Source organism: Xyrauchen texanus, chromosome 15, assembly GCF_025860055.1.
Source record: "Xyrauchen texanus isolate HMW12.3.18 chromosome 15, RBS_HiC_50CHRs, whole genome shotgun sequence".
Classification (NCBI taxonomy): Eukaryota; Metazoa; Chordata; class Actinopteri; order Cypriniformes; family Catostomidae; genus Xyrauchen; species Xyrauchen texanus.
Genome location: NC_068290.1, coordinates 25,474,940 through 25,498,377, shown reverse-complemented (window position 1 = coordinate 25,498,377; position 23,438 = coordinate 25,474,940). Strand labels below are relative to the sequence as shown.

Below are 23,438 nucleotides of genomic sequence, written 5' to 3'. Positions count from 1 at the left end.
TTTTTATTTCTCTTGTCATATAGAACAGTGTTGAAGGATTTTCCTTGGTCGGGTTCTCTGTCCCCATGCTCTGTCACTGCTGCCCTTTTATGCCGCTCTCCTCATGTTACTGAAATTAGACACAGGTGTTAGTCATCATTTTAGCTCAGGTGTGGGCGCCCTTACCGCTTTTCTCTCCCGGACGGGCGCATGACCACGCCCCCGCTGCCACATATCCCCCCCCGCCCGACTCAGGCCGGGGCGTCATCCGGCCTGCCTACCACTCCCCCCCATTTCTGGAGAGGAAGTCAGCGGCAGCCATTTGCACCCCGGTCTGTGGACCACCTTGAATTTAAAGGGCTGGAGAGCCAGATACCAACGGGTGATCCGGGCGTTAGTATCCTTCATGCGGTGGAGCCACTGGAGTGGGGCGTGATCCGAGCAGAGGGTGAAGGCCCGCCCCAGCAGGTAGTATCGGAGGGTGAGGACCGCCCACTTGATGGCCAGACACTCCTTCTCTACGGTGCTGTACTTAGTTTCCCTCAAAGAGAGCTTCCGGCTAATGTACAGCACCGGGCGTTCCTCTCCCTCCACCACCTGCGAGTACGGCCCCCAGCCCCTGTCTGAAGCGTCCGTCTGCAAAACAAAAGGAGAGAGAAGTCAGGTGCATGCAAAGCGGCCCCCACAAAGTGCAGCTTTAATCTGTATAAACGCCTGTTGGCACTGCTCCGACCATTGGACCGGATCTGGAGCCCCCTTTTAGTGAGGTCAGTCAGCGGGCTGGTGACATCCGAATAATTAGGCACAAATCTTCTGTAATAGCCAGCCAGCCCCAGGAACTGCCTCACCCCCTTTTTGGTCTTGGGTCTAGGGCAAGTCGCAATCGCCGCGGTCTTGTCAATTTGGGGACGCACCTGGCCATGACCCAAGTGGAACACCAGATACCGTACCTCCACACGCCCAACCACGCACTTTTTGGGTTTGCCGTGAGCCCGCCGCCGCAGCGATCTCAGGACGGCCCTCAGATGTTGCATGTGCGCTGCCAATCATTGCTATAAATGATGATATCGTCTAGATAGGCAGCGGCGTAAGCAGTGTGCGGTCTGAGGATCCGATCCATGAGGCGCTGAAACGTGGCTGGTGCTCCGAACAAACCGAAAGGAAGCGTCACGAATTGGTGTAATCCGAACGGCGTGGTGAAGGCCGTTTTTTCACGGGAAATTGGTGTCAAGGGGATCTGCCAATAACCCTTCGTTAGATCAAAGGTCGAATAAAATCGAGCCGTACCTAACCGATCGAGCAGTTCATCAACACGGGGCATTGGGTACGCGTCAAATTTAGACACCGCGTTGACTTTCCTATAATCCACACAGAAACGTACAGACCCATCGCTCTTGGGAACAAGGACGACCGGGCTGGACCAATCGCTGTGGGATTCTTCTATTACTCCCATCTCAAGCATCGTGTCCAATTCTTCTCGAACTACTTTCTTTTTATGTTCGGAAAGCGATAGGGCGGCAACGAACCACCACGCCCGGCTCAGTCTCGATATGGTGATGTATGATGTTTGTGCGGCCCGGTAGAGGAGAGAACACGTCTGCAAACTCCTTTTGTAATTCGGAAACCTCTGCGAGTTGGCGCGGTGAGAGGTGGTCTCCACACGGAACCGGGTGTTGAGATTGCGGGCTTTGTTTACCTCCGCCCGAGCTCCGCCCTCTCGGAACTACCGTTGCCAGCGTCACAGAGGCGCCTCTTCTCTCCACAATTTCAGGAGGTTGAGGTGATATATTTGACGCGCCCCTCTATCGGTACGTTTAACCTCATAATCGAGATCCCCTACTGCGTCGTGTGACCTCAAAGGGTCCTTGCCACTTGGCGAGTAATTTCGAGCTTCGATGTTGGGAGTAATACAAGTACTTTATCTCCGGTCGCGAATTCCGTAGCTGGGCACCCCTGTCATACAGCCGGCGTTGGCGTTCTTGAGCCTGGAGCAAATTCTCTTGTGTTAATTTCCCCAGTGTGTGGAGTTTTGCTCGAAGATCAAGAACGTATTGAATTTCGTTTTTACTATTAGAAGGTCCCTCCTCCCAAGCTTCAGCGGATGACGTCGAGGACCCGCGTGGCGTCGCCCGTACAGCAGCTCGAACGGTGAGAACCCCGTGGAGACTTGTGGGACCTCCCGTATCTGCGAATAACAGGGGTCAAGCCACCTATCCCAATTCCTAGCGTCTTCGGTAGTACGAACTTCACGAATCATATTTTTTAGTGTTTTATTAAATCGCTCCACTAGGCCATCAGTCTGCGGATGGTAAACGCTAGTGCTTGAATCGACTTAATGCCCAATAGTTCGTAAAGCTCGCGAAGTGTACGTGACATAAACGTTGTGCCCTGATCGGTGAGGATTTCTTTCGAATCCCCACCGGAGATTATTTTGAAGAGTGCCCCTGCAACACTACGTCGCGGAGATGTTGCTCAGGGGCACTGCTTCCGGATATCGCGTTGCGTAATCCACTAGGACTAACACAAAGCGATGTCCGCGTGCTGTCCGTTCTAATGGCCCGACGAGGTCCATTCCAATTCTTTCGAAGGGGACCTCGATCAATGGAAGGAGGCGCAAAGGCGCTTTTGGGGTGGCGGTGGGTTTACCAACTGACATTCACGGCACGCCGCACACCACCTGCGGACGTCACCGCCAATGCCCGGCCAATAGAAACGGGCTATTAGACGGAGAAGTGTCTTTCTTTCCCCTAGGTGACCGGCCATAGGATTATAGTGAGCTGCCTGGAAAACCATTTCCCGGCGGCTCCGTGGAATCAATAATTGAGTCACTTCCTCCTTTGTTTGAGCGTCCTGCGTCACTCTGTACAACCGATCTTTAATAACTGAAAAATACGGATATGAAATGGCGATACCCGGCCGGAGTTGTTGACCATCGATTACTCTCACTTGGTCAAAAGCGTGCTTAAGGGTTTCATCCCGCGACTGCTCCAAGGGAAAGTCCCCCTCAGGGAACGCCCCTTGCCTCGTCACTCGGAGCAGCCGAGGACGGCCCCGGCTCCACCTCCCCCGCCAAAGCATCGCACATCGCACACCTCTTCATTTTCATGCAGGACCCATCCGCACAAACTCCCTCTAATACACTTCTAAAATTCGGCCAATCAGTACCCAAGATTAGCGGATGGGTGAGGCGGGAACTAACCGCTGCCTCCACACTATGTTTTTCTCCCGAATTTGATCGCTAAAGTCACCAGGGGTACTTGTGAATATCCCCATGCACACACCTCACCCTCACCCGTTTAGCTGTGCCCAAAGCCCGGGTTGAACCAAGCGTTGGTGGATGGTGGTCTGATTACAGCCGGTATCCATCAATGCTTGGTATGTACCCCCTGGATCCTTACCGGGACCCGATGCGCTCCAGCCCGACCGGGGGCAGCCTGCGGGACATCGGAGACCTGCACCACCGTCCCCACCTCCATCAGCGGACACTGATCCCGGAAGTGGTCCGGGTCTCCGCACCTCCAGCAGACCGGCCCAGGCGCCACGGCCGCACCCGTGCTGGCGGGCGCCACCACCTGAGGAGGAGAGCGGCTGAAGGACGGGGAAGGGTTAGGCGGGTTCTCCCACGGCCGGGAAGTTGGCCTGGTGTATCCTCCACGCCTGCGGGGGGCAGGAACGGGCCCTGGGGAGAGAGCAGAGCGAGAGGGAGCAGGGGGAGAAGCAGGGGAAGACACAGGGGAAGGGGAAAGAGAGAGAGAGGGAGGGCTCATCCGCCCTCGGTATCGCCGCCAAGTGGTCCTCCGCGAGCTGAACAGCTGCCTCCAGCGACGCCGGGCGGTGGCACTGGACCCATTCCGCCGTTCTCCTGGGCAGTCGTTGCGCGAATTGCTCCAGTACCACCTGATCGATGACTCCCTCGACGTCGCGGTCCCCATGAGCAGCCACCGCCGACAGGCGTCCCGGAGCCGTTGAGCAAACGCAAACGGGCGGTCGGACTTCTCAAGCTTCATGCTCCGGAAGAGCTGGCGATTCTCCTCCGGGCTCCGACCAACCCGTTGCAAAATGGCCTTCTTTAGGTCAGAGTACGCCAGGAGGTTAGTCGCCGGCAGTTGTTGTGCCGCGAGTTGTGCTTCCCCGGACAGGAGAGGAATTAGACGGGCTGCCCACTGTTCGGGCGGCCAGCTCCAGATTTCAGCCGTCTTCTCAAACAAATCGATGAAGGCCTCAGGATCATCTGCTACCCCCATCTTCTGTAACGTGGGCGGGGGCAGCGTAGCGTGAATGTCCGGGGTCGCGGCTGGGGCCGGCGCAGCCTCCTGGCTGAGGAGGCTCCGGATAGCAAGTCGGTCCTCTGCCTGAGCCCGCATGATCTCGAAGAACCGCCGATCTTGATCCTGCCGGAGCTCAAGCAGGGATTGTTGGTGGCCTTGATGGAGAGTAGCGAGGGACTGGATGATTTCCGCCAGCTGGGAGGACTCTATGGGACGACCTTGCTCCATAACACAACGGAAAAAATGTTCCCGGGTTTCGGTACCACTGTGACAGCCGCCAAAGGAAGAGACGGAAACAGGTGTCAGCTTAAGGGGTAAGCTTTTTTATTTCTCTTGTCATATAGAACAGTGTTGAAGGATTTTCCTTGGTCGGGTTCACTGTCCCCATGCTCTGTCACTGCTGCCCTTTTATGCCGCTCTCCTCATGTTACTGAAATTAGACACAGGTGTTAGTCATCATTTTAGCTCAGGTGTGGGCGCCCTTACCGCTTTTCTCTCCCGGACGGGCGCTTGACCACGCCCCCGCTGCCACACTGTGTTACTCATGAATCCTAAGCATTTACTTATAAGAAGAGGCTTTTTCTTTAAACATCTATTTATTTGTATACTGAGAGAGAATTTAAGGCTTATCGGTATAAATCCTGGTTTGAATATGTAAATCAGTAAAACAACGTAACACAGTAAGAAAAGTTTTTACCATATTTCTTTATTTCTCTTTTGTTTTACAATTTTTTTTTCTTTTTGTACTGGCTTTGTTTCTTTCAATTATGCTTTTGCTCTTTATTTTGGTTGGAGTCTTTGCACTGTATTAATGTACAACAAAGACCAGCACTGCAGGAGAAAATCACCACTGATGACCTCCTGGTCCCACCTCACAGCCTAAAGTGAATGAGGAAAGAACAATAAAGTGACAGAAAGAGGAATGAGGAAGGGGAGGAATGTAAGGGATGAATAAAAACAAAAACTGAAAAGGTTGGAGTGTCTGACAAAGGGCTATGTAATAACTTCCTGGTAAGAAAAGGAACACTTGTGAGTATCAAGATGTTGTGAGGGTGGAGAAATATTTTCTCGCACCTGAACACATCCCTCTGTTTCTGCTAAAGAAAGAGTACATTTGTAGAGTGTATAGGAATACAGTATATATAGGTTATAAGGATCAGACCCACAAGAACAACAAAACATTATGTTTTTTATAATGTAATGACATGTAGAATTACATGTTGAGAAAAAAAATGAAGTTTCATTTTCTCTGCTAAAAAGATTCACAAAGTAAATTCTTATCAATATGTTCCCAACATTACCATTGCTCCATAATTCACCAGCTCAAAGTTGAATTAAAAAGGCAGGGAAATAAATGTTTAAATATGTGGAATCTCTTAATATATGGAAAAACATAAATCAGTGGCAATAATGTGCCTGTTGACTTCCCTTCCATAACCTTTTTTTTCCATCATGGCTAGCCAATCAGAGGCTTTGGAATGACTCCAGTTTGACTGACAACCACCAAAGCCAGTCATAGGACGAAAAGGTTTGTGAATGGCAGCACACAGTTCAAAGTTAGCCCCTCACCAAAGGTAATCAGTGCCTAAACAATGCTCTCCATTAAAAGTCTTCAAAAATAAAACACCACAGATGGAGAAACTAAATATAACAAATAAGAGTCCAAAAGTCTTCATTATCACTTAAACTCAGCCAATGGAGGCCAGCCTCACATTGACTGGCAGAAACTCATGAGCCAATAAAAAAGAACTTGTGGCCAAGCTACAAACAATCAGGCCATAAAAACACAACTCGGTCTCAAAAGAGATTGGGTGCCCTCACACATCCAGCATTCAAGAAGCAGCAGCAGCAGCTGCGTGACTTTACTGGCTTACAGGACAAGCCCACAATTCTCTAGTCCCCAAGTCCAAAGGAAGGCTAATGACTAATACAATGCTGTAAATTCAAGTGTGTATGTTCAAAATGAACTGTGGTGTATGCGAATGTCTTTGTGTTTAAGTAGGTAAGTAAGTGTGTGTGTATGTCAATGTAACTTATTTGAAATCTTTTCATAATTCAATGTCTCTTTAGTAACGAAATACTGAGGAATTGAGTTTCAAAACCCCAAAATGTTTTGAGGCATCTCCCCATATTTGCTTCATTTACATGAAAATGTTGGTCTTGCTTTTTCTTTCAATGTCCTTCTGAGCTGGTCACAGCAGAGACAAGACAACAAATGTAGATATGCAGATGTTAAGGGGAGATCTGGTCTTCAAGCAGAATCTTGTTTATCAACCTCATCTGGTGGAGTCCTGTGAATCGCCTGCGTTTCTGGGCTCCTCTGGGCTGTTTTGCTCACTCTGTCGCTCCGCCTCTTTCTCCAGAGACTCTGCCCCTCCCGCTTCCTCACTAATCGCCACCCCAGAAGGTCCTGGTAAGGAGGAGATGTCTGAAGCACCGGCAATTTCAGATGGAGCTGCTGTTTGCATGATCTTCTGCCGGACCTCACGGATCTTGAGCTGTAAACACACCTTAGTGGGGAATATATCAGCATATCGTGCCTGGAACGCAGCAGTAGCTTGAGCTATTGATTGAAAGAGAAAGAAAATGTTAGGCAGAGGACGAAACAAAATTAAACATTTGTCTAATGCCTATTGCAGGGGTATTCAATCCCATCAACTTCCAACTTAGACTCTAAGCCAGCCAACTTTCTGAAGTAGTGTTAGGTTATATTTTATTCAGCCAACTAGCTTCCTTATGAATATGAATGACTCATCCCCTGCCATCCTACATTTTGGAAATTCGCCTTGTGATCTGTCGGACTGACAGACGGCTTCTTTCTGTGTGCAAGCTAATGTGTGTGTGCTGTGAGAGCTCTCATGGAAATGCGGATAATCATTGGTCAAATACACTTCAAAGTGATAAACAAATACACTTCAAAATGCTTGTCTTGGCAAGGTATTAATGGAAACACTATCAGCTATGTCTTAAGTAAACGTTAACATTAGGAAAAAAAAAAAAGCACATTTATCAGATCTGTGCATTTGGACTTGCAGAGTAAATGCAGCCTGATAGACCACTGTCTATGCTGTAAATATTATTCAAACATCAATAACAAGAACGAGGCTTTAAAAAATTAAGAATGTATTAGAATCATGTAGTGGTGACCTATCATCTATGTCGTTTAATGGTACATTTGATTTGTTTGTTTTTTTATTTCTGAATGTTTACTGAATACTTATTGTTACTTTAAGCACTGTTTTCTGTTTTTTTTTCTTTGTTCTTATTTTATTACTTACTGTTTCTTAAATAATTACTTGAGAACTTAAAACAATGTTTTCCTAATTTACAAATTTTGGTATCAAGAAATTAAAATTTTTACTGGTATAGGTAACAGCAAATTTTGATATTGTGGTATATGGTAAATCTTTCTATAATGGCATAATGAAAAGAAGATCTCATGCCATAGAAGAGTGAGCAACCCTGTTTTAGACCATACATTAAAAAAATAAAAGAAAGCTACAGATCATTAAAAAACCCATTTGGAAATCCATTTTGAAATCTGTCCATGGACACCTGGTTGAAAACCATGGGTTAATCATTGTTATTTTTCCCATAACATCAATTTTAAACCAATGTTGTGATGCTTCTCATCTGTTGGGTATTTAATTTGAGTTATGAGCGGTTTGTGTGCTCTCTGTGAGTTGTGCAGGAGGTACAGTACTAAACAAGTATCAGTACAAGTGTTACCTGAGGGGAAGAAACCATGCTCCTGGAATAGCTGCATGACAAGTGCTCTCCTCTGATCAAGGGTCCTCCTAAGAGAGGAGTAGGGCACCTTGTCAAACTCCAGCTCCCCCAGTACATCCTCTCCATCTGTGCCACAGTGAAGGAAATGAACAGGGATAAAGACCAAAAAAAAAAAAGAGAAAGGATGGGGAATAGCAAATAATGCAATTAGAATGGATTGGTAAATTGGTAACAATGGCTGCAGAATTGTGAGGCAAGGATTATGTTGGAGGTTTTGTGGGTGGCAGAATATTACCTGGCCTATCAAAGGTAAAGATTTCCCCCTCACACTTGGCAGCGCTTTTTGGTGTGTTAGGCTCTGAACTGCAGCTAGATCTGCAATGGCTTTTCCTTTTAGGAGAGATGGGGTCTTCTGTGGATGAGTCCAGGTCTGTATACAGAAGATTTTCATTTCATACAATATTTATATATTATATTAACTGACACAAGATGGAACTTCAGTTTACTTTTCAGGAACAACTACACTGAGAAATCATTTATAGTCGTTTGGTTCAGAGGTGTGAATCTTACTCTCTCCCGTGGAGTTTTTCCTCTTCCTGCGGTAACTGCCTAATATGGCTCGTGGAGAGGTGGCCAGACTCTGCAGGGTTGGAGAGGGCAGCACCTCCTCTGGACGGAACTCAGGCAGCTCCGCAAAGCGCTCCTCAAAGTACACTCCTGATAGGACCCTGCACACATAACCAATCATAAGAAACTGTAATGAGTCTGAGAATGCATGTAGAGTATCTCTACATGTCTGCACATATGATGGATATAAATACATGAAATAAAGATAAAGCTGAAGAGAAAACATACTTGTCAACAGAATCAAATGGTCGTTTGAGTGGTGGGGGGCGGGCCTTGACTTTTTTAGTAGGTGGTGCATCTTTATCACTATAAGGTTGAGGTGGGGCTGGATCTGATCCAGAGGCAGGAGGAAATGGGGAAGAGGGGTGAGAGTCCTTCCATTCAGCCTGAGTGGGGTGAAAGAAAAAAGATCAACTGATAAATTTGTTGTTAAAATGGAAGGTGCTTTTTCTGTACATTTCCCTTGCAGCAATAAAAAAGCTGGATTAACTGCTAACTTTCCTTCCTATGTTTTTTTTTTAAATCACAAAAATAATTATTAATATTAACAATGAATTCAAAACTTTAGAAAATGTAATCTTTTTTGCCCCCTCCCCTTTTCTCCCCAATTTGGAATGCCCAATTCACTATGCGCTCTAGGTCCTTGTGGTGGTGTAGTGACTCTCCTCAATCCGGGTGCCGGAGGACTAATCTCAGTTGCCTCCATGTCTGAGACCATCAATCCACGCATCTTATCACGTGGCATGTTGAGAGCATTACCTTGGAGACGTAGCGCATGTGGAAGCCTCACGCTATTCTCCGCGGCATCCACGTACAACTCACCACACGCCCCACATTATAGCAACCACGAGGATGTTACCCCATGTGACTCTACCCTCCCTAGCAACCGGGCCAATTTGGTTGCTTAGGAGACCTGGCTGGAGTCACTCAGCACACCTTGGATTCGAACTCGCGATTCCAAGGGTGGTAGTCAGAGTCTTTACTTGCTGGTCTTTACCCAGGGTCCCCCAGAACATTTTATATTTAAAACCATACTGAATTACTGAACATTATATTTATTAATGAATTTTATAATGTTGTTGACAGTCAGGTTAGGGGTCCTAACCGCTTTAGCATTTGCCTCTTTGCCACGCCCGCTGGTGGTTCCACCCTCTCCTACAGGATGGGTGGGACCTTCTGCTGGCCCCTCCTCTGGTGGAAAGGATGCAGGGGAGCTCATCTCATCTGGCTTCTCTACATCAAATGAGAAGTGACAAGCACTCTCTTTGTCCTTGTCTCGTTCTCTCTCTTTCTCTCTGTCCCTCTCCTTTTCTCTCTCTTTGCCCCTTCCTCCTCCGTCATAACTGCCCACTGGGATGTTGGCCACTGTGGCTTTCACTTTCTGAGGAGGCCTTGCTGTGATAAGTTTATGAGTCCCTGTAGCACTGCCTGTTGAAAGAGAGATGAGAGTTTCTGTCAGAAACTACTGGCCATGAACACCAGTATGAAAACAGATGATCTTGTATTGACACTTGAATTTTATTGCAGGGCCCAAGCACAGAAGGTGTGTAGGGAACTATTGTATCTGTTTGTTTTCATATTATTTTCTGCTTCTTCCTCTGCCACTGAAGTCAATGGCAGCCCAAAGAACCATATGCAAAAAAGTTATTAAAAAAATGGCAGGTGCTTAAATGTCATATGACTACATTTATGATCAGTCAGGGCTTGACATTAATGCTTGTCGGTTAGTCCAGGACAAGTGGATTTTTGAAGAGGCAAGTGAAAGAGAATTTTCCCGATTGGACAAGCAGACTGATTAAAACGTCAATAACAAAAAAAAATAACTGAATATATTTGTGATAGCCTAGGCCTGTGTCACTTGTTAGAAAGTTAATATTTTATTCTGCTGTTGAAAGTAATCAAGAGCATGTAATTTTACGAGAAACGAGAAAACACTCACTGTTCTTGACTGGGTAACTTTAGTAGCTTTAAAAAGTGTTATTATTTTTTGTGGTTTTGAAGCTGGTAATGAGAATTGTCAAATTTCACTACCGAATACAGAAATTTTGGTATTGTGATAATGTATATAGCCTTTATTGTTAATGATAGATCTTTCTACAATAAAATGATGGAAAGGTAGATCTCATTCTATATAAATGTGAGCATCCCTGCTGTTAATGGTGACGATGGAGGCTTTGCTTTATTTGAAATCCATACCTAACATAAAACAATTACCATATGACAATAGCCTTCTCTCTTACCCAGTGCAGTTTACATTTCTGTTGCAGAGAATTTAGTTGATTGCATAGGTACACTATTATGTTGGGCATCATCCATCATTTTAGATAGATTATACAATATAAACTTTGATATGTAACTTGAGTATGTAACCTAAATGTCCTTTTTTTCTCTCTCCAGACAAGTAACCTTTTTACTCGAACAAGTGAATGACCACTTTACTTGTCTGGAGTATACAATTTCATTAGACAGGCATATAACATTTGATAAATTTGATTCATTTGGCCAAATATAATGACTTTTTTAGATGCCTTTGCTAAAACAGACTACAATGATACCCATTATTCCAATCTTGCTCATACTGTAAACTCACGGAGCACTTTATTATGTACACATGTACACCTACTTATTCATGTGATTATCTAATCAGCCAATCAATTGTGTGGCAGCAGTGCAATGCATAAAATCATACAGATACGGGTCAGCAGCTTCAGTTAATGTTCCTATCAACCATCAGAATAGGGGAAAAAATGTGATCTCAGTGATTTTAACCGTGGCATGATTGTTGGTGCCAGACGGGCTGGTTTGAGTATTTCTGTAACTGCTGATCTCCTGGGATTTTTACACACAACAGTATCTATATTACTCAGAATGGCGCCAAAAACAAAAAAACGTTCAACGGAGAATGGCCAGACTGGTTCGAGCTGACAGAAAGGTTACGGTAACTCAGATAATCACTCTGTACAATTGTAGTGAGCAGAATAGCATCTCAGAATACACAACATGTCAAACCTTGAGGCGCATGGGCTACAAAAGCAGAAGACCACGTCAAGCACTTTATTAGGACCATAGTGTTACTAATAAAGTGTTCAGTGAGAGTATGTCCACCATTTTTGATTTTGTCACAAACATACTTTTTAAAACTCATCCTAAACATAACAATGTTTGCGCCAGACCATCTTCAGAGCATGATGGTCCAAATTACAAGATTCTAATATATGAAACTGTTTGCATGTAACATGTCAACAAATCTTGTGTCGTTAGTAGAATATACATACATAGCCATTTCAATTTGATGAAAGCGGCATCTATTGATCAAAAGTTATAAGCAATTGTACTATGAGAATTGATTTAACTTACAGCTTTAAATAACTTTATGTAAAAATCACCATTGGGGTGCTATGACCAAACAAATCTACTTAACAAATTAATGCTATTGGTGTGCTTGGTCCTGTTATTGCCGTTTATCCTTCCTACATACTCTTTAGGGATGTCATAAAATAAAGATATATCGATTATTGATCAGCATGCTATTTTATAGATATATTTTTTAGGCATAGATATATTAAAATGATCCGATTTATTAGAAGCCTAATTTACGTGCTTTCCAATTCACTCTGTTGGCCTCTGTTTAACAGTCTGGCATAATTGGAGGATAAGAGGTGGCATAATAAGAGGGTGATAAATGTAACACACACACAGGATGGACTGATGTGGCACAGCGATGGCAGTCCAAAGTGACAATGATGAGTTTGCAGGTTAGTGTATGAAACTGCGTAAACTGAACGATTATAAATGCCGACATTTATTATGCAATTTCTTTGTATGTAGCCATGAATAGGTTTCATTCAAGCTGTCAAACAACAAAACGACATACTTGTAACTGAAAATACATTGTTTAGGCTATATGAAAGATACATGCTCACAATATATCATCTAGTGATGGCTAGAGTATATAATCTTTGTCCTTTTATGATTTGGGTCGAATTTAATTGAAAACTATACAAGTTGCACTCCGTGGCACTGCAGAATTTTGACGCTGAGTTTGGCCATGTGTGCATACCTTTGTAGAAAACAACTTGAGAATTTTAGAATGTGCCCGGGGTGCGAACCCCCTGCAACGAGAGGCCCTATATATACAAAGAAATCCCGACATACTGTATATATCGATAATCATCTGGAAAATCTTCCGATTTTCGATGCGTGAAAAAGACATCGATCCCAAGCCTAGTACTCTTACCAGAGTGAGAGGGCTGAGCAGGACTTCCAGGTTGCAGTGGCAATGAGGTGCTTGATGGGGGTGCAGCTAAGCAGCTGCTGCCTTTACTGGGGATTTGGAACTGTTTGTCTGTCTGTGAGAGCGAGACCTTCTCTGCCTGCCTTTCAGAGAGCTGTGTGTAGACCTTCCCTTCCGTATGCTGCCGATCCAGTGTTTTCTCCTGGTGCGACTGATGCTCAGAGTGTGTGGGAATGTTCCCCTGCCTATCTGAGTTCAAGGAGGTCATGGAGGTTGTTGTGCTGTGCTTAGGAAGGATGTGGGGAGATAGGCTTGAGGGACTGGACACTGTGTACACTACACTAGGTGAAACCGTCGCCATGGACACCACCCCGGTTGCCAAGGTCACATTTGTGGGTGTGTATATTGCGGAGATGGCTGGAGCATGAGGGGCACTGGGGGATTGGGCTGGGGCCAATAGGGATGGCTGACCTGTTGAAGCAGAAGACAGCAAGAAATGACAACTGCAATGCAACAGTTTAAATATTTTGTCGTAATTTACTCACCCTCATGTTGTTGCAAACCCAAATTAATTTATTTCTGGCATGGACCACAAAAAGAGATGTTTAGCAAAATCCTAGGCACTCGCAGCCTTAACATTCTTCAAAAATGTCTTCTTTTGTCTTCAACAGATCAAAGAATTTAATGGGTTTGGAACAACATTAAGAAGAGTAAATGATGACTGAATTTTCATTTAGGGTGAACTATCACTTTCAATATGCAAATTAGCACTTAAAGTTCAGAATAGAACAAAGCAAATAAGTGAGCTTCAGTTTTGTTTAAATTATAGCACTGATCATGCACTTTTGGGTATTTTAACTGATAATTTATTTCAAAGAGTAAAATATTGTTCTCTAAAATCTACATAATGATGTTATGATTTATTATGAGTCAACGGACCTGTAATCAGAGGCTGCACCAAAGTCTGCCCTGGATGAGAAATGGCTGAAAAGGTTGCCAATGGTGAAGGCGCATAAGCAGATCCAGGTGCTGCTGATGCTGTCAGAGAGGAGGAGCCTGTTGTCGAGGGAAATAATGGCAAAGGAGAGGGAACCCCAGGAGTGGACTGTACATATGTGATTCTGTGGGAGAAAAAGTGATATTCACAGGAACAAGTTTAGAAAGCATTTAGAGTGAGAGAAGCAAGTAAGGGTTATTCTCTAGTGCTGCAACACTTCAGCAGTGTAGGAGTTGTTAAAATAGGAGATCTTTTTTTATGTGTGGCTAGGTGAGTATTAGTATGCCTGTGAGAGATTATGTTATACCTTGAAGGTGGGGGTGGTAGCAGCACGGTTTGAGATGGGGTAGAGCCTGGGGCAACCACTGTAGCTGTTCCCATAGTAACAGAAAATGGGCTCCCAGGTTGCACTGATGCACCAGAAGGGAGCTGCGACTGAACGACAGGCATGGGAGCTATCTGAATTATCTAGATAGAAAGGAAAAAAGGAAAACATGAAACATAAAACAGATTTCTATCACTTTACAACCACAGTTACTTATGTAAAAACAATTGCACATACGAGTTATTAAGTGTAAAATTGCTGTTACATAAATGTTTAACATTTAAGATCTCACTTTGCTTCCTGGCTGTGCTCCATTCTGAACAGGAAGAGGAGGGGCTACCAAAGGAAACTGCTGAGAAGGGGCAGGAGCAGCCCTCACTGTTGCCATGGGAACCAGCATCTTGCTCTGCAAGACTGGTGACTGTGTTTGCCCTGCAGGAAGATAAAAAAGAACAGAGTGTTAAAAATGATTGGGTCTTGCACACATAGTCTTATCTGGCACAGCACAAAACAATGGAGAACAGAGCTTGTGTATAACCCAAAGCCAAAGATATAGTGGCTCTGAGCCACAATACAATGAATAAGATACTCTTTTCAAATGAACAAGAATACTGGTAAAATATTTAACCCAGATTTTCATTCTCATAATGCAAACAAAATTTACACGTACATCAGATATTTATGATTCCTCACCTCTGGCTCCTGGGCTAACCACTCCCACAGCAGGACTAGAGATGTATCCCGACTGCTTTCCATTGGCCAGTGAGGCATGAGTAGGCAGAGCTGTGGGTAGGGTGAAGATATTGGTTGGCTGACTGGCCTGCTGAGGGGAGGGGCTCTTGGGATTGTTGGCAGAGAGGGTAGGAAGAATGTATTGGACCTGTGTTATCGGTTTTTGGCCTGATGAGGGCGATAAGGAGACAGAGGGCAAAATGTGCGGCTGCAGCATGGGCAAAGGCAGTGGACCATTATTATGTGCTGAGGCAGGAGAGGCTGGGTTGGTTAATTGTGGAGGCGTGACAAGCTGTACAGTGGGCGGGGCCTGGAAGGTTCCTCCCAAGACTAAATTGGTCACCAGCCCCCCTTGACCTGCTGATGCGGTAACAGGTTTGGGCGATGATGAGGAATAGTACCCACCCCCTCCAGCTAAGGATGTCACCGTATTTCCTATAGCCCCAGGTCCGATGAGAAGTTGCGCCTGGGCAGCGGGTTTCCTGTCATGAGGGGATTTACAGGCAATGGTCAATGGCGTGCTGATGACAGGACGCACCACATTAGTGACAACAGTGGATGCCACCCTCACTCCTCCAAGCACTGACGACACTCCACTACCAGAACTGATCAGGATGGAATGACCACTAGAGGACTGGGGGAGAGACTGAGACCCAAATCTTTCACCTCCTCTTCGTTCTCCGTCACTTCCCTCCATCGTCCGCTTCCTCTTTGAGGGTGCATCGCTAAAGCGTCTGGAGGTGGGGTAGGAAGAGAGAGACACACTTCGACCATGACCAGGGCCATAAGACGAGGTGCAAATCACAGGAGCAAAAACTCTCTGATGAAAAAGAACAAAATTTGCACCAGTGAAAATAAATTAAAAAAAGAACATAAATCAGCCAAAGACAGCAGAGGCATATGCAATGATGCAGATCCTTTAGTAGTTAATGAAAATGTAATAACCTTTTTTGTAAACTTGATTAATTTATCTAGGGAAACAAGTCTATGGACCACATGCAATTTTCTAGTTATACAGAGTGCAAGAGTTCTACATTTCCCCCTATTTATTTCAGGGTTGTACGGCATAACAGATAATCAGTGGATAACAGCTTTAATTTCACTCTATTCCTCACACAAAGCGTGTGGCTTCAGAACATTTGGAATATAGCACACAAGTAATATGGACAACTTTTTGGAGATTCTTAGTATAAATTAAAATCCACTTTCTTAGTCTGGAATATCTCCTTTTGTGTTTCACGGAGGAAAGAAAGTTACACAGTGTTGGAAAAACACAAAGATGAGTAAAGGCCTGGGTATAGTTAATTTTTCCGCGTTCCAGTTTGGATCGCATCCGGTGGACTGCGTTGCCTTTCAAAGAATACTCTTTTGATCACAAGTGAATATGAACGCGTTCGACGCATACGCACAATGACTGCTTTGTGATATTTTTTTAGTACAGTCGATGGCTGCGCAGGTGAGGACTGTCCACATGTAGAGAAAATGTATTTGCATCACGCTTACTGTGCACATTCCGATCAGCAAAGCGGACAACCAAATGATAATTTGGCTTTAATAAGGCTGGATATCACCATTCACCTCATGATACAAAAAATATCACAATACATAGGTCACGAATCAATATATAATTATTTATTGTTTTACATCACAACATCAAATGATTCAACTGGACTGATTAAAAAGGCTCTCAAATCAATTCTTATTCATTTGTGTCAATTTCAGCTATAATTTCCATTTTGCTTATAAATGAAAGATATTCTCTCTCAGCTAATGCTGTTAATTATACAGGGTGCATTCTAACTTAGTACATTATGAAAATATTTTTTTACAAATGTTATTTTAGCATTAGTTTATTTTTACACCACTTTCAGATACAAATTTAAGAGATAGAAGATCATATATATATTTTTTATTTAGTACTTCCCTTCAGAAGCTACATAACAGATATTTACATGTATTCCTCAAGACAAAATAATAACAATAAATGCATATCACCCTGTTTAAAATGTTACTTCCCCAAGGTTTTTATTTTGGCATGTTGCCTTCTTGAGCATCAATGAACGTTTGCACCTTTTGTAACAGTTGTGTATGAGTCCCTCAGTTGCCCAAAGTGTTAAAAGCTGGATATCAACATCTACTGGGAAGAATTCAAATGTGCAGATGATGCTGGGAAGCCAATAAATGTGCAGTACCTTGTGGATTTTTATTAAGAACAGTGGTCAGCTTCACTACTCTGGCCAAAGCAGTGACTCATGCACAACTATCACAAAAGATACAAACCAGCATTGATCACTGCATTGTTGTGGGAGTGTATTTATGTCATACACGCTTGATGCAGCATGTCTTGTGTTTTTCTATTTGTGCAGCAGCAGCAGCAACAGTAGCATATCCATATGCTTAACTCAGTATGTCAGTGTATGTTCTAGAAGTAGCAAATAAATAAATACTAAATGTTACATGCACAATTTGTACTATTTAAAAGTATTAACTGATGTGTAGAACAAGTACTAAACTGTACTGTCTCTAAGAATAGAAGCAAATCAGCAAGCATCTCATATCAGTTTGGTTAATCGTAGAACTGTCTATAAAGTATAGAAAGTAAATTAAATCAGATATCATTCAATTACAAATGGATTGTGTGGATCTCATCTTTGGACACATTACACAAAACGTGTCAAACCAACCTTTCAGTTTGACACCAAAATTTTACTGACATACAGATGGACACATAGGGACATATCCTGTATACAGCAGGTCTCACATCCTATGGGACGCATGCCAGCATTGGCATGCAGAGGGATAATCACTGGCACTCCAGCAATGGCGAGAGAGGAGTAGACTATTTTATTTATATAAATTCTGCATCGACATTCCAATCTTGATGTAGTCCTTCCTCATGATCAAGCAGCGTGTTTTCATCAGCTGAATGAGAGACTAAACACTATTCAATTGCGACTAGACTTGCACTGCGCATGCTAGCCATTCGCGCATCACAAGCTGTCAGTGTGTCACTAATGATTAATCGCGCGAGTAAACACTCCGCTTTGCTTCAGTCAGGCTGCGTGAATGACAGCCTACATTCTGTTTTTCATTTGTTTCGTTTTGCTTTCAGAAGAACACTTCATGTAATAAGGAACACACCACTAATAATCCTAGAGATTTTGCATACACCATCCTTAAATCATAGTCACACTCAAAATTACATTAAAAGAGAAAACATAAACCCACATCGTGCGGTTCAAAAATCTGAGTCTATTCAAAATCTACATTTAACCTGGACAGTGGATTTTGTAGGTGCGATTCACCGAACAAGGGCTAATCTCGCAGGTGGCCGATACAATACTGATATATCACACAATTTAATATAGTAAATACCATAAACATAAAATTGCTAACAAATTAATAAACTCTTATTTGGCACTATATTTACTCAATTTCACACTAAACTTTAACTTTGTAAAAAATAATTTAAAAATAAAATGTATTTTAAATGGTAGATAGCAGTTTCTTCTAATTTACGTTCAGTCAGAAAATGTTGATTTGATTAAAATTTAATCCACAGTAATCCAGCAAATATGGATGGCATGTCCACGTCAGCATCGCATAAAAAAAAATAAAAATACAGAATCAAACCAATTGCACATACAGTGAATAGTGAATAAGACATTTACTTAAAACGCACGTGAAGCACTTTTACTTTGAAGTTCCAGCGCAAGCAGCAATCTCCTGGCAGTTTAAACAACCTGGATCAGATTGTCACTATTTGTGAATCAGAGGAACGTCTAGGTTACGTATGTAACCTCCGTTCTCCGATGGAGGGAACGAGACGTTGTGTCAGAGAAGCGACACTAGGGGTCTCTCGAGCGCCGATATTCATCTCTGAACTATGAAAAAAGGCCAATGAGAGTTGGCAACCAGTATTTGCATGTCCCGCCCCCGGACATACGGGTATTTAAGCGGCGCAAATATGGGAGTTCATTCAGGATTTTTCTGAGGAGCCGGAAATGGTCCTGCCACAACAGTGGCTCGGCTCAGCGACGTGGCAGGGGAGACACAACGTCTCGTTCCCTCCATCGGGGAACGGAGGTTACATACATAACCCAGACGTTCCCCTTCTGTCGCTCTCTCCACGTTGTGTCAGAGAAGCGACACTAGGGGTCCACTTATAAAAGTGCCATGCGCTGAGCCGTGTACGTGAACTGCTGATACAGGAGCGAGCAGGTATTCTTACGTGCAGGACAACCAACTGTATCAGGCTGCACGTACCCTTCCCCAATGCCCCATTTAAGCCATCAGGATTCCTTATCGTTACCCTGGGGGGGAACAAGGTGCTGGCTGCCAACCTGGCCGGGCCTCTTTTCTCTCTATGTTTCTCGCATAGAGCAACTAAGGCCGGGGCCCTTACACGCATTGAGGGAAGGGGGTCTTAGCCCTTATTCAGGGCGGAGAAGACCCGGCGGAGGCCAAGCCTACCCGAGAGGGCAGGCAAGTTTAAGTGGCAAAACCATCAGAGGCCTGCCTTAGGGCCTATGTGGAAAAGTTGGTGCGGTGGTGGATCCAGCCTCATAGAGGGGGGAACATACAGCACGGCAACCGAGGCAGCCGTGACTGCCTAAGGGAAACACGGGAGTCCGCTCGCCAGAGGGACAGAACCGTGGTGTTACACACAGGGGAGTCCGAAGGAGGCCTTACCTGTGGAGCACCTATACCAGTACAGGGTAGCTTGCGGTACCGCAGTGGCTTGGGTCGGCGAGTTCCTCCGCTGAACTGCGACCCACGAGGGCTAGGGAGGAATCAACCAGTGTCCCAAACCTGAGATCTCCTGGGAATGAAGGCACTGTTTCCCTGGTTAGGGGAAGGGCGCTAGGTGCAAGCGATTCACCCGGTCAGATCGGTGGGCGTGCTACCGAGTTCTATGGGCTCGGTACCTGAGAAAACACGGGACGATACTGACTCAACTCGGAGATTGTAGAATCTCGCAAAAGTTTTAGGTGTTGCCCAGCCCGCTGCTCTACAAATGTCTGCTAGGGCAGTGCCCCTAGCCAGTGCCCATGAGGACGCAACACTCCTGGTGGAGTGAGCTCGGACCCGCAAGGGGGGGCACGGCCTGGGTGTGATAAGCCAGGGAAATGGCGTCGACAACCCAGTGGGCGAGTCTCTGCTTGGAGACAGCGTTCCCTTTCTGCTGTCCCCCAAAGCAGACAAAGAGCTGCTCAGAGCGTCTGGTGCTCTGTGTGCGGTCCAGATAAATATGTAAAGCACGTACTGGACACAGCAGTGAAAGGGCTGGGTCTGCCTCCTCCCGGGGCAGCACTTGCAGGTTCACCACCTGATCCCTGAAGGGCGTGGTAGGAACCTTGGGCACATAGCCCGGTCACGGTCTTAGGATCACGAAAGTATCTGCCGGACCGAAATCCAGGCAAGCGTCGCTAACAGAGAACGCATGAAGGTCCCCGACCCTCTTGATGGAAGCGAGCGCGATCAGCAGGGCGGTCTTGAGAGAGAGGGCCCTGAGTCCAACTGAGTCAAGCGGTTCGAAGGGGGGTCTCTGGAGTCCCGTAAGGATGACCGAGAGATCCCAGGAGGGGAACAGGTTAGGCCGGGAGGGAGTTATCCTCCGGGCACCTTTTAGGAACCTGACGATTATGTCGTGCTTACCAAGAGACTTGCCGTCTACCGTGTCGTGGTGGGACGCGATAGCAGCGACATACACCTTGAGGGTGGAGGAGGACAGCATCCTCTCCTGAAGAAACACGAGCACTGACCTAACTGCGCACTTCTGCGGGTCTTCGGCTCAGGAAGAACACCAGTCCACGAACAGACGCCACTTTAGAGCGTAGAGATGCCTGGTAGAGGGGGCTCTGGCTTGATTGATTGTATCTATGACAGTCGGTGGTAGGCCGGCTAGATCTTCCGCATCCTGTCCAAGGGCCAGACGTGGAGGTTCCAGAGGTCTGGGTGCGGGTGCCAGAGCATGCCCCGTCCCTGAGAAAGAAGGTCCTTACTCAGGGGAATTCGCCAGGGAGGGGCTGTCGTGAGGAGCGTGAGGTCCGAAAACCAAGTCCGGGTGGGCCAGTAAGGGGCTACCAGAATGACTTGCTCCTCGTCCTCCCTGACCTTGCATAGCACCTGTGCAAGAAGGCTCACTGGGGGAAATGTGTACTTGCGCAGCCCTGCCGGCCAGCTGTATGCCAAGACGTCTGCCCCGAGGGGAGCCTCTGTCCGGGCATACCAGAGCGGGCAGTGTGAGGTTTCTTGGGAGGCAAACAGGTCTACCTGAGCCTTGCCGAACCGGTCCCAAATCAGCTGGACCGACTGGGGGTGGAGCCTCCACTCTCCGTCAGGCAAGCTTTGTCTAGACAGCACGTCTGCTATCACATTGAGTTTGCCGGGGATGTGAGTGGCGCGCATTGACTTGAGTCGCTGCTGACTCCAAAGGAGGAGACATGTGGAGCTGTGACATGTGGAGGGAGCGTACTCCGCCTTGGCGGTTTATGTAGGCTACGACCGTGGTACTGTCTGTCCTGACTAGGACGTGTTTGTTTCCGAATTAACGGAAGAAACTTCTGCAGGGCCAGAAAAACAGCCAGCAGCTCTAGGCAGTTGATGTGCCAGCACAGCGGGCCTCGGTTCCACCGGTCTGCGGCTGCGCGCCCGTTGCACATGGCGCCCCAACCCAATTTGGAGGAGTCGGTTGTGACCAGAACGGGTCGGGACACCTGCTGCAAGGGTACTCCTGCCCTTAGAAAGCAGAGGTCTGTCCAGGGTTTGAAGGTTTGGCAGCAGGCAGAGGTAACTTTTACGTTGTGCGTGCCACGGCGCCATGCTCGTCTCGGGACTCGAGTTCGGAGCCAGTGCTGAAGTGGTCTCATATGCATCAACGCCAGTGGCGCGGCCGCCGCGGAGGATGCCATATGCCCCAGGAGCTGTTGGAAACGTTTTAGCGGGACCACGGCGCCTGGCTTGAAGGAAGACTTCAAAAAACTAGGACAACTAACAGAACAAACAGTAAAAATTGGTGCCATGTACAGGTGTTAAATTCGATTTTTTTTTCAAAGTTGTCCATGTTAGTTGTCCAAAGTTGTCCTAGTTTCAGCACTGACTGAGCACGCTCGTTGGAGAGACGTGCTGTCATTGAGACTGAGTCTAACTCCAGACCGAGAAAAGAGATACTCTGGACCGGGAGAGCTTGCTCTTTTCCCAGTTGACCTGAAGCACCAAACGGCTGAGGTGGCTGAGCACCTGGTCTCTGTGTGCGCATAGTAACTCTCGGGAGTGGGCCAGTATGAGCCAGTCATCGAGGTAATTGAGTATGCGTATGCCGGCTTCTCAGAGCGGGGCAAGAGCTGCCTCTGCGACTTTCGTGAAGACGCGAGGGGACAGAGACAGGCCGAAGGGGAGGACTTTGTACTGATACGCCTGGCCGTCGAACGCGAACCATAGGAAGGGTCGATGTCGTGGGCGAATTGAGACGTGGAAGTACGCGTCCTTCAGGTCTACCGCTGCGAACCGATCTAGATGCCGGACGCCAGATAGAATTTGTTTCTGGGTGAGCATTTTGAACGGGAGTTTCGACAAGGTCCGATTGAAAACCGCAGGTCCAAGATCGGTCGTAAGCCGCCGCCTTTCTTGGGTACAACGAAGTAAGGGCTGTAGAAACCCTTCTTTGTTTCGGTTGGAGGGACAGGCTCTATCACGTCCTTTAATAGAAGGGAGGCGATTTCTTCGCGCAGGGAATGGGCATGTTGGCCGTGTACTGCGGAAAAATGTACGCCCACGAAGGGGGGCGGAGACCTGGCAAACTGAATTGCATAACCGAGTCGAATGGTCCGGTGCAGCCAGCGTGACAGGTTGGTCAGTGAAAGCCACGCCTCTAAACTCCGTGCTAGGGGCACCAAGGGGACGAGTTTTTTGGATGTACCCGGCGGGGCTTCGCAGCAGTGCAGAACAGGTAATGCGGCGTCGGGAGGCAACGTGGTGTCCCGAGGCTCTGGTGCTGAGAATAAACTCAAAGCACTTACCTTGCTCCGCGCATCCGGAAGGGGGCGGGTTCGTGACTGAAGAGGAGGTCTGATACTGGCATCCTCTGGACTCGTCTGAACCGGCCGGCCGGGGAACAGTCGTGGGGCTGAAGGCGGGGACACCGCGTCCATGGAGCCAGGACTGTTGAGGCCTGAAAGCAGAGTGCCGTGAGAACGGCATTTGCGGGCCATGTGCCCCAGAGACAAAGGAAATAGCTCTTTTATTGAGAATTTGGGTACCGCAGCCCTTGTTAGGGGGTGCGGCAAATTAAAAAACAAAGGATTCTCCTCCCGGCCCTCCACCGGGGGACGGAGCAGTCTTACCACCTCCGGAGCTAACGTCTTGGGCTCTGGGTGCGTTGTCTCAGGAGCGCCTGGGAGCCTTCCGTGTCCTCGAGGGGGTCCGTGAGACAGGGGGCGTGTGCTTCCCGCGGTTTGCTCGACGCTGGGGCTGGTGCTTCTTTACCATGGAGAACTGCTGGGCAAAGTCCTCGACGGTGTCGCCGAAGAGGCCGAACTGGGAGAC

The 23,438-nt window shown here is 46.4% G+C and overlaps 1 protein-coding gene across 3 annotated transcripts in view; it reads right to left on the bottom strand.

Moving 5' to 3' along the window:
• Positions 1-4,932: 4,932 nt before the first annotated feature.
• The window catches only part of LOC127655837 (protein capicua homolog), a 57,259-nt gene continuing 38,753 nt past the window's right edge, over positions 4,933-23,438 (bottom strand). For 2 of the 3 annotated variants that reach the window (XM_052143836.1, XM_052143838.1), the window contains exons 11-21: positions 14,853-15,711; positions 14,452-14,591; positions 14,142-14,302; positions 13,777-13,958; positions 12,841-13,308; positions 9,709-10,031; positions 8,832-8,989; positions 8,547-8,704; positions 8,272-8,406; positions 7,977-8,102; positions 4,933-6,810 (exon numbers count right to left, since the gene is read on the bottom strand). In XM_052143836.1, the coding sequence (XP_051999796.1) occupies positions 6,524-6,810; positions 7,977-8,102; positions 8,272-8,406; positions 8,547-8,704; positions 8,832-8,989; positions 9,709-10,031; positions 12,841-13,308; positions 13,777-13,958; positions 14,142-14,302; positions 14,452-14,591; positions 14,853-15,711 (2,997 nt within the window). In that variant the 3' untranslated portion in view covers positions 4,933-6,523. The remainder of the gene's footprint in view (positions 6,811-7,976; positions 8,103-8,271; positions 8,407-8,546; positions 8,705-8,831; positions 8,990-9,708; positions 10,032-12,840; positions 13,309-13,776; positions 13,959-14,141; positions 14,303-14,451; positions 14,592-14,852; positions 15,712-23,438) is intronic. The other variant, XM_052143837.1, reaches the window with a different exon arrangement.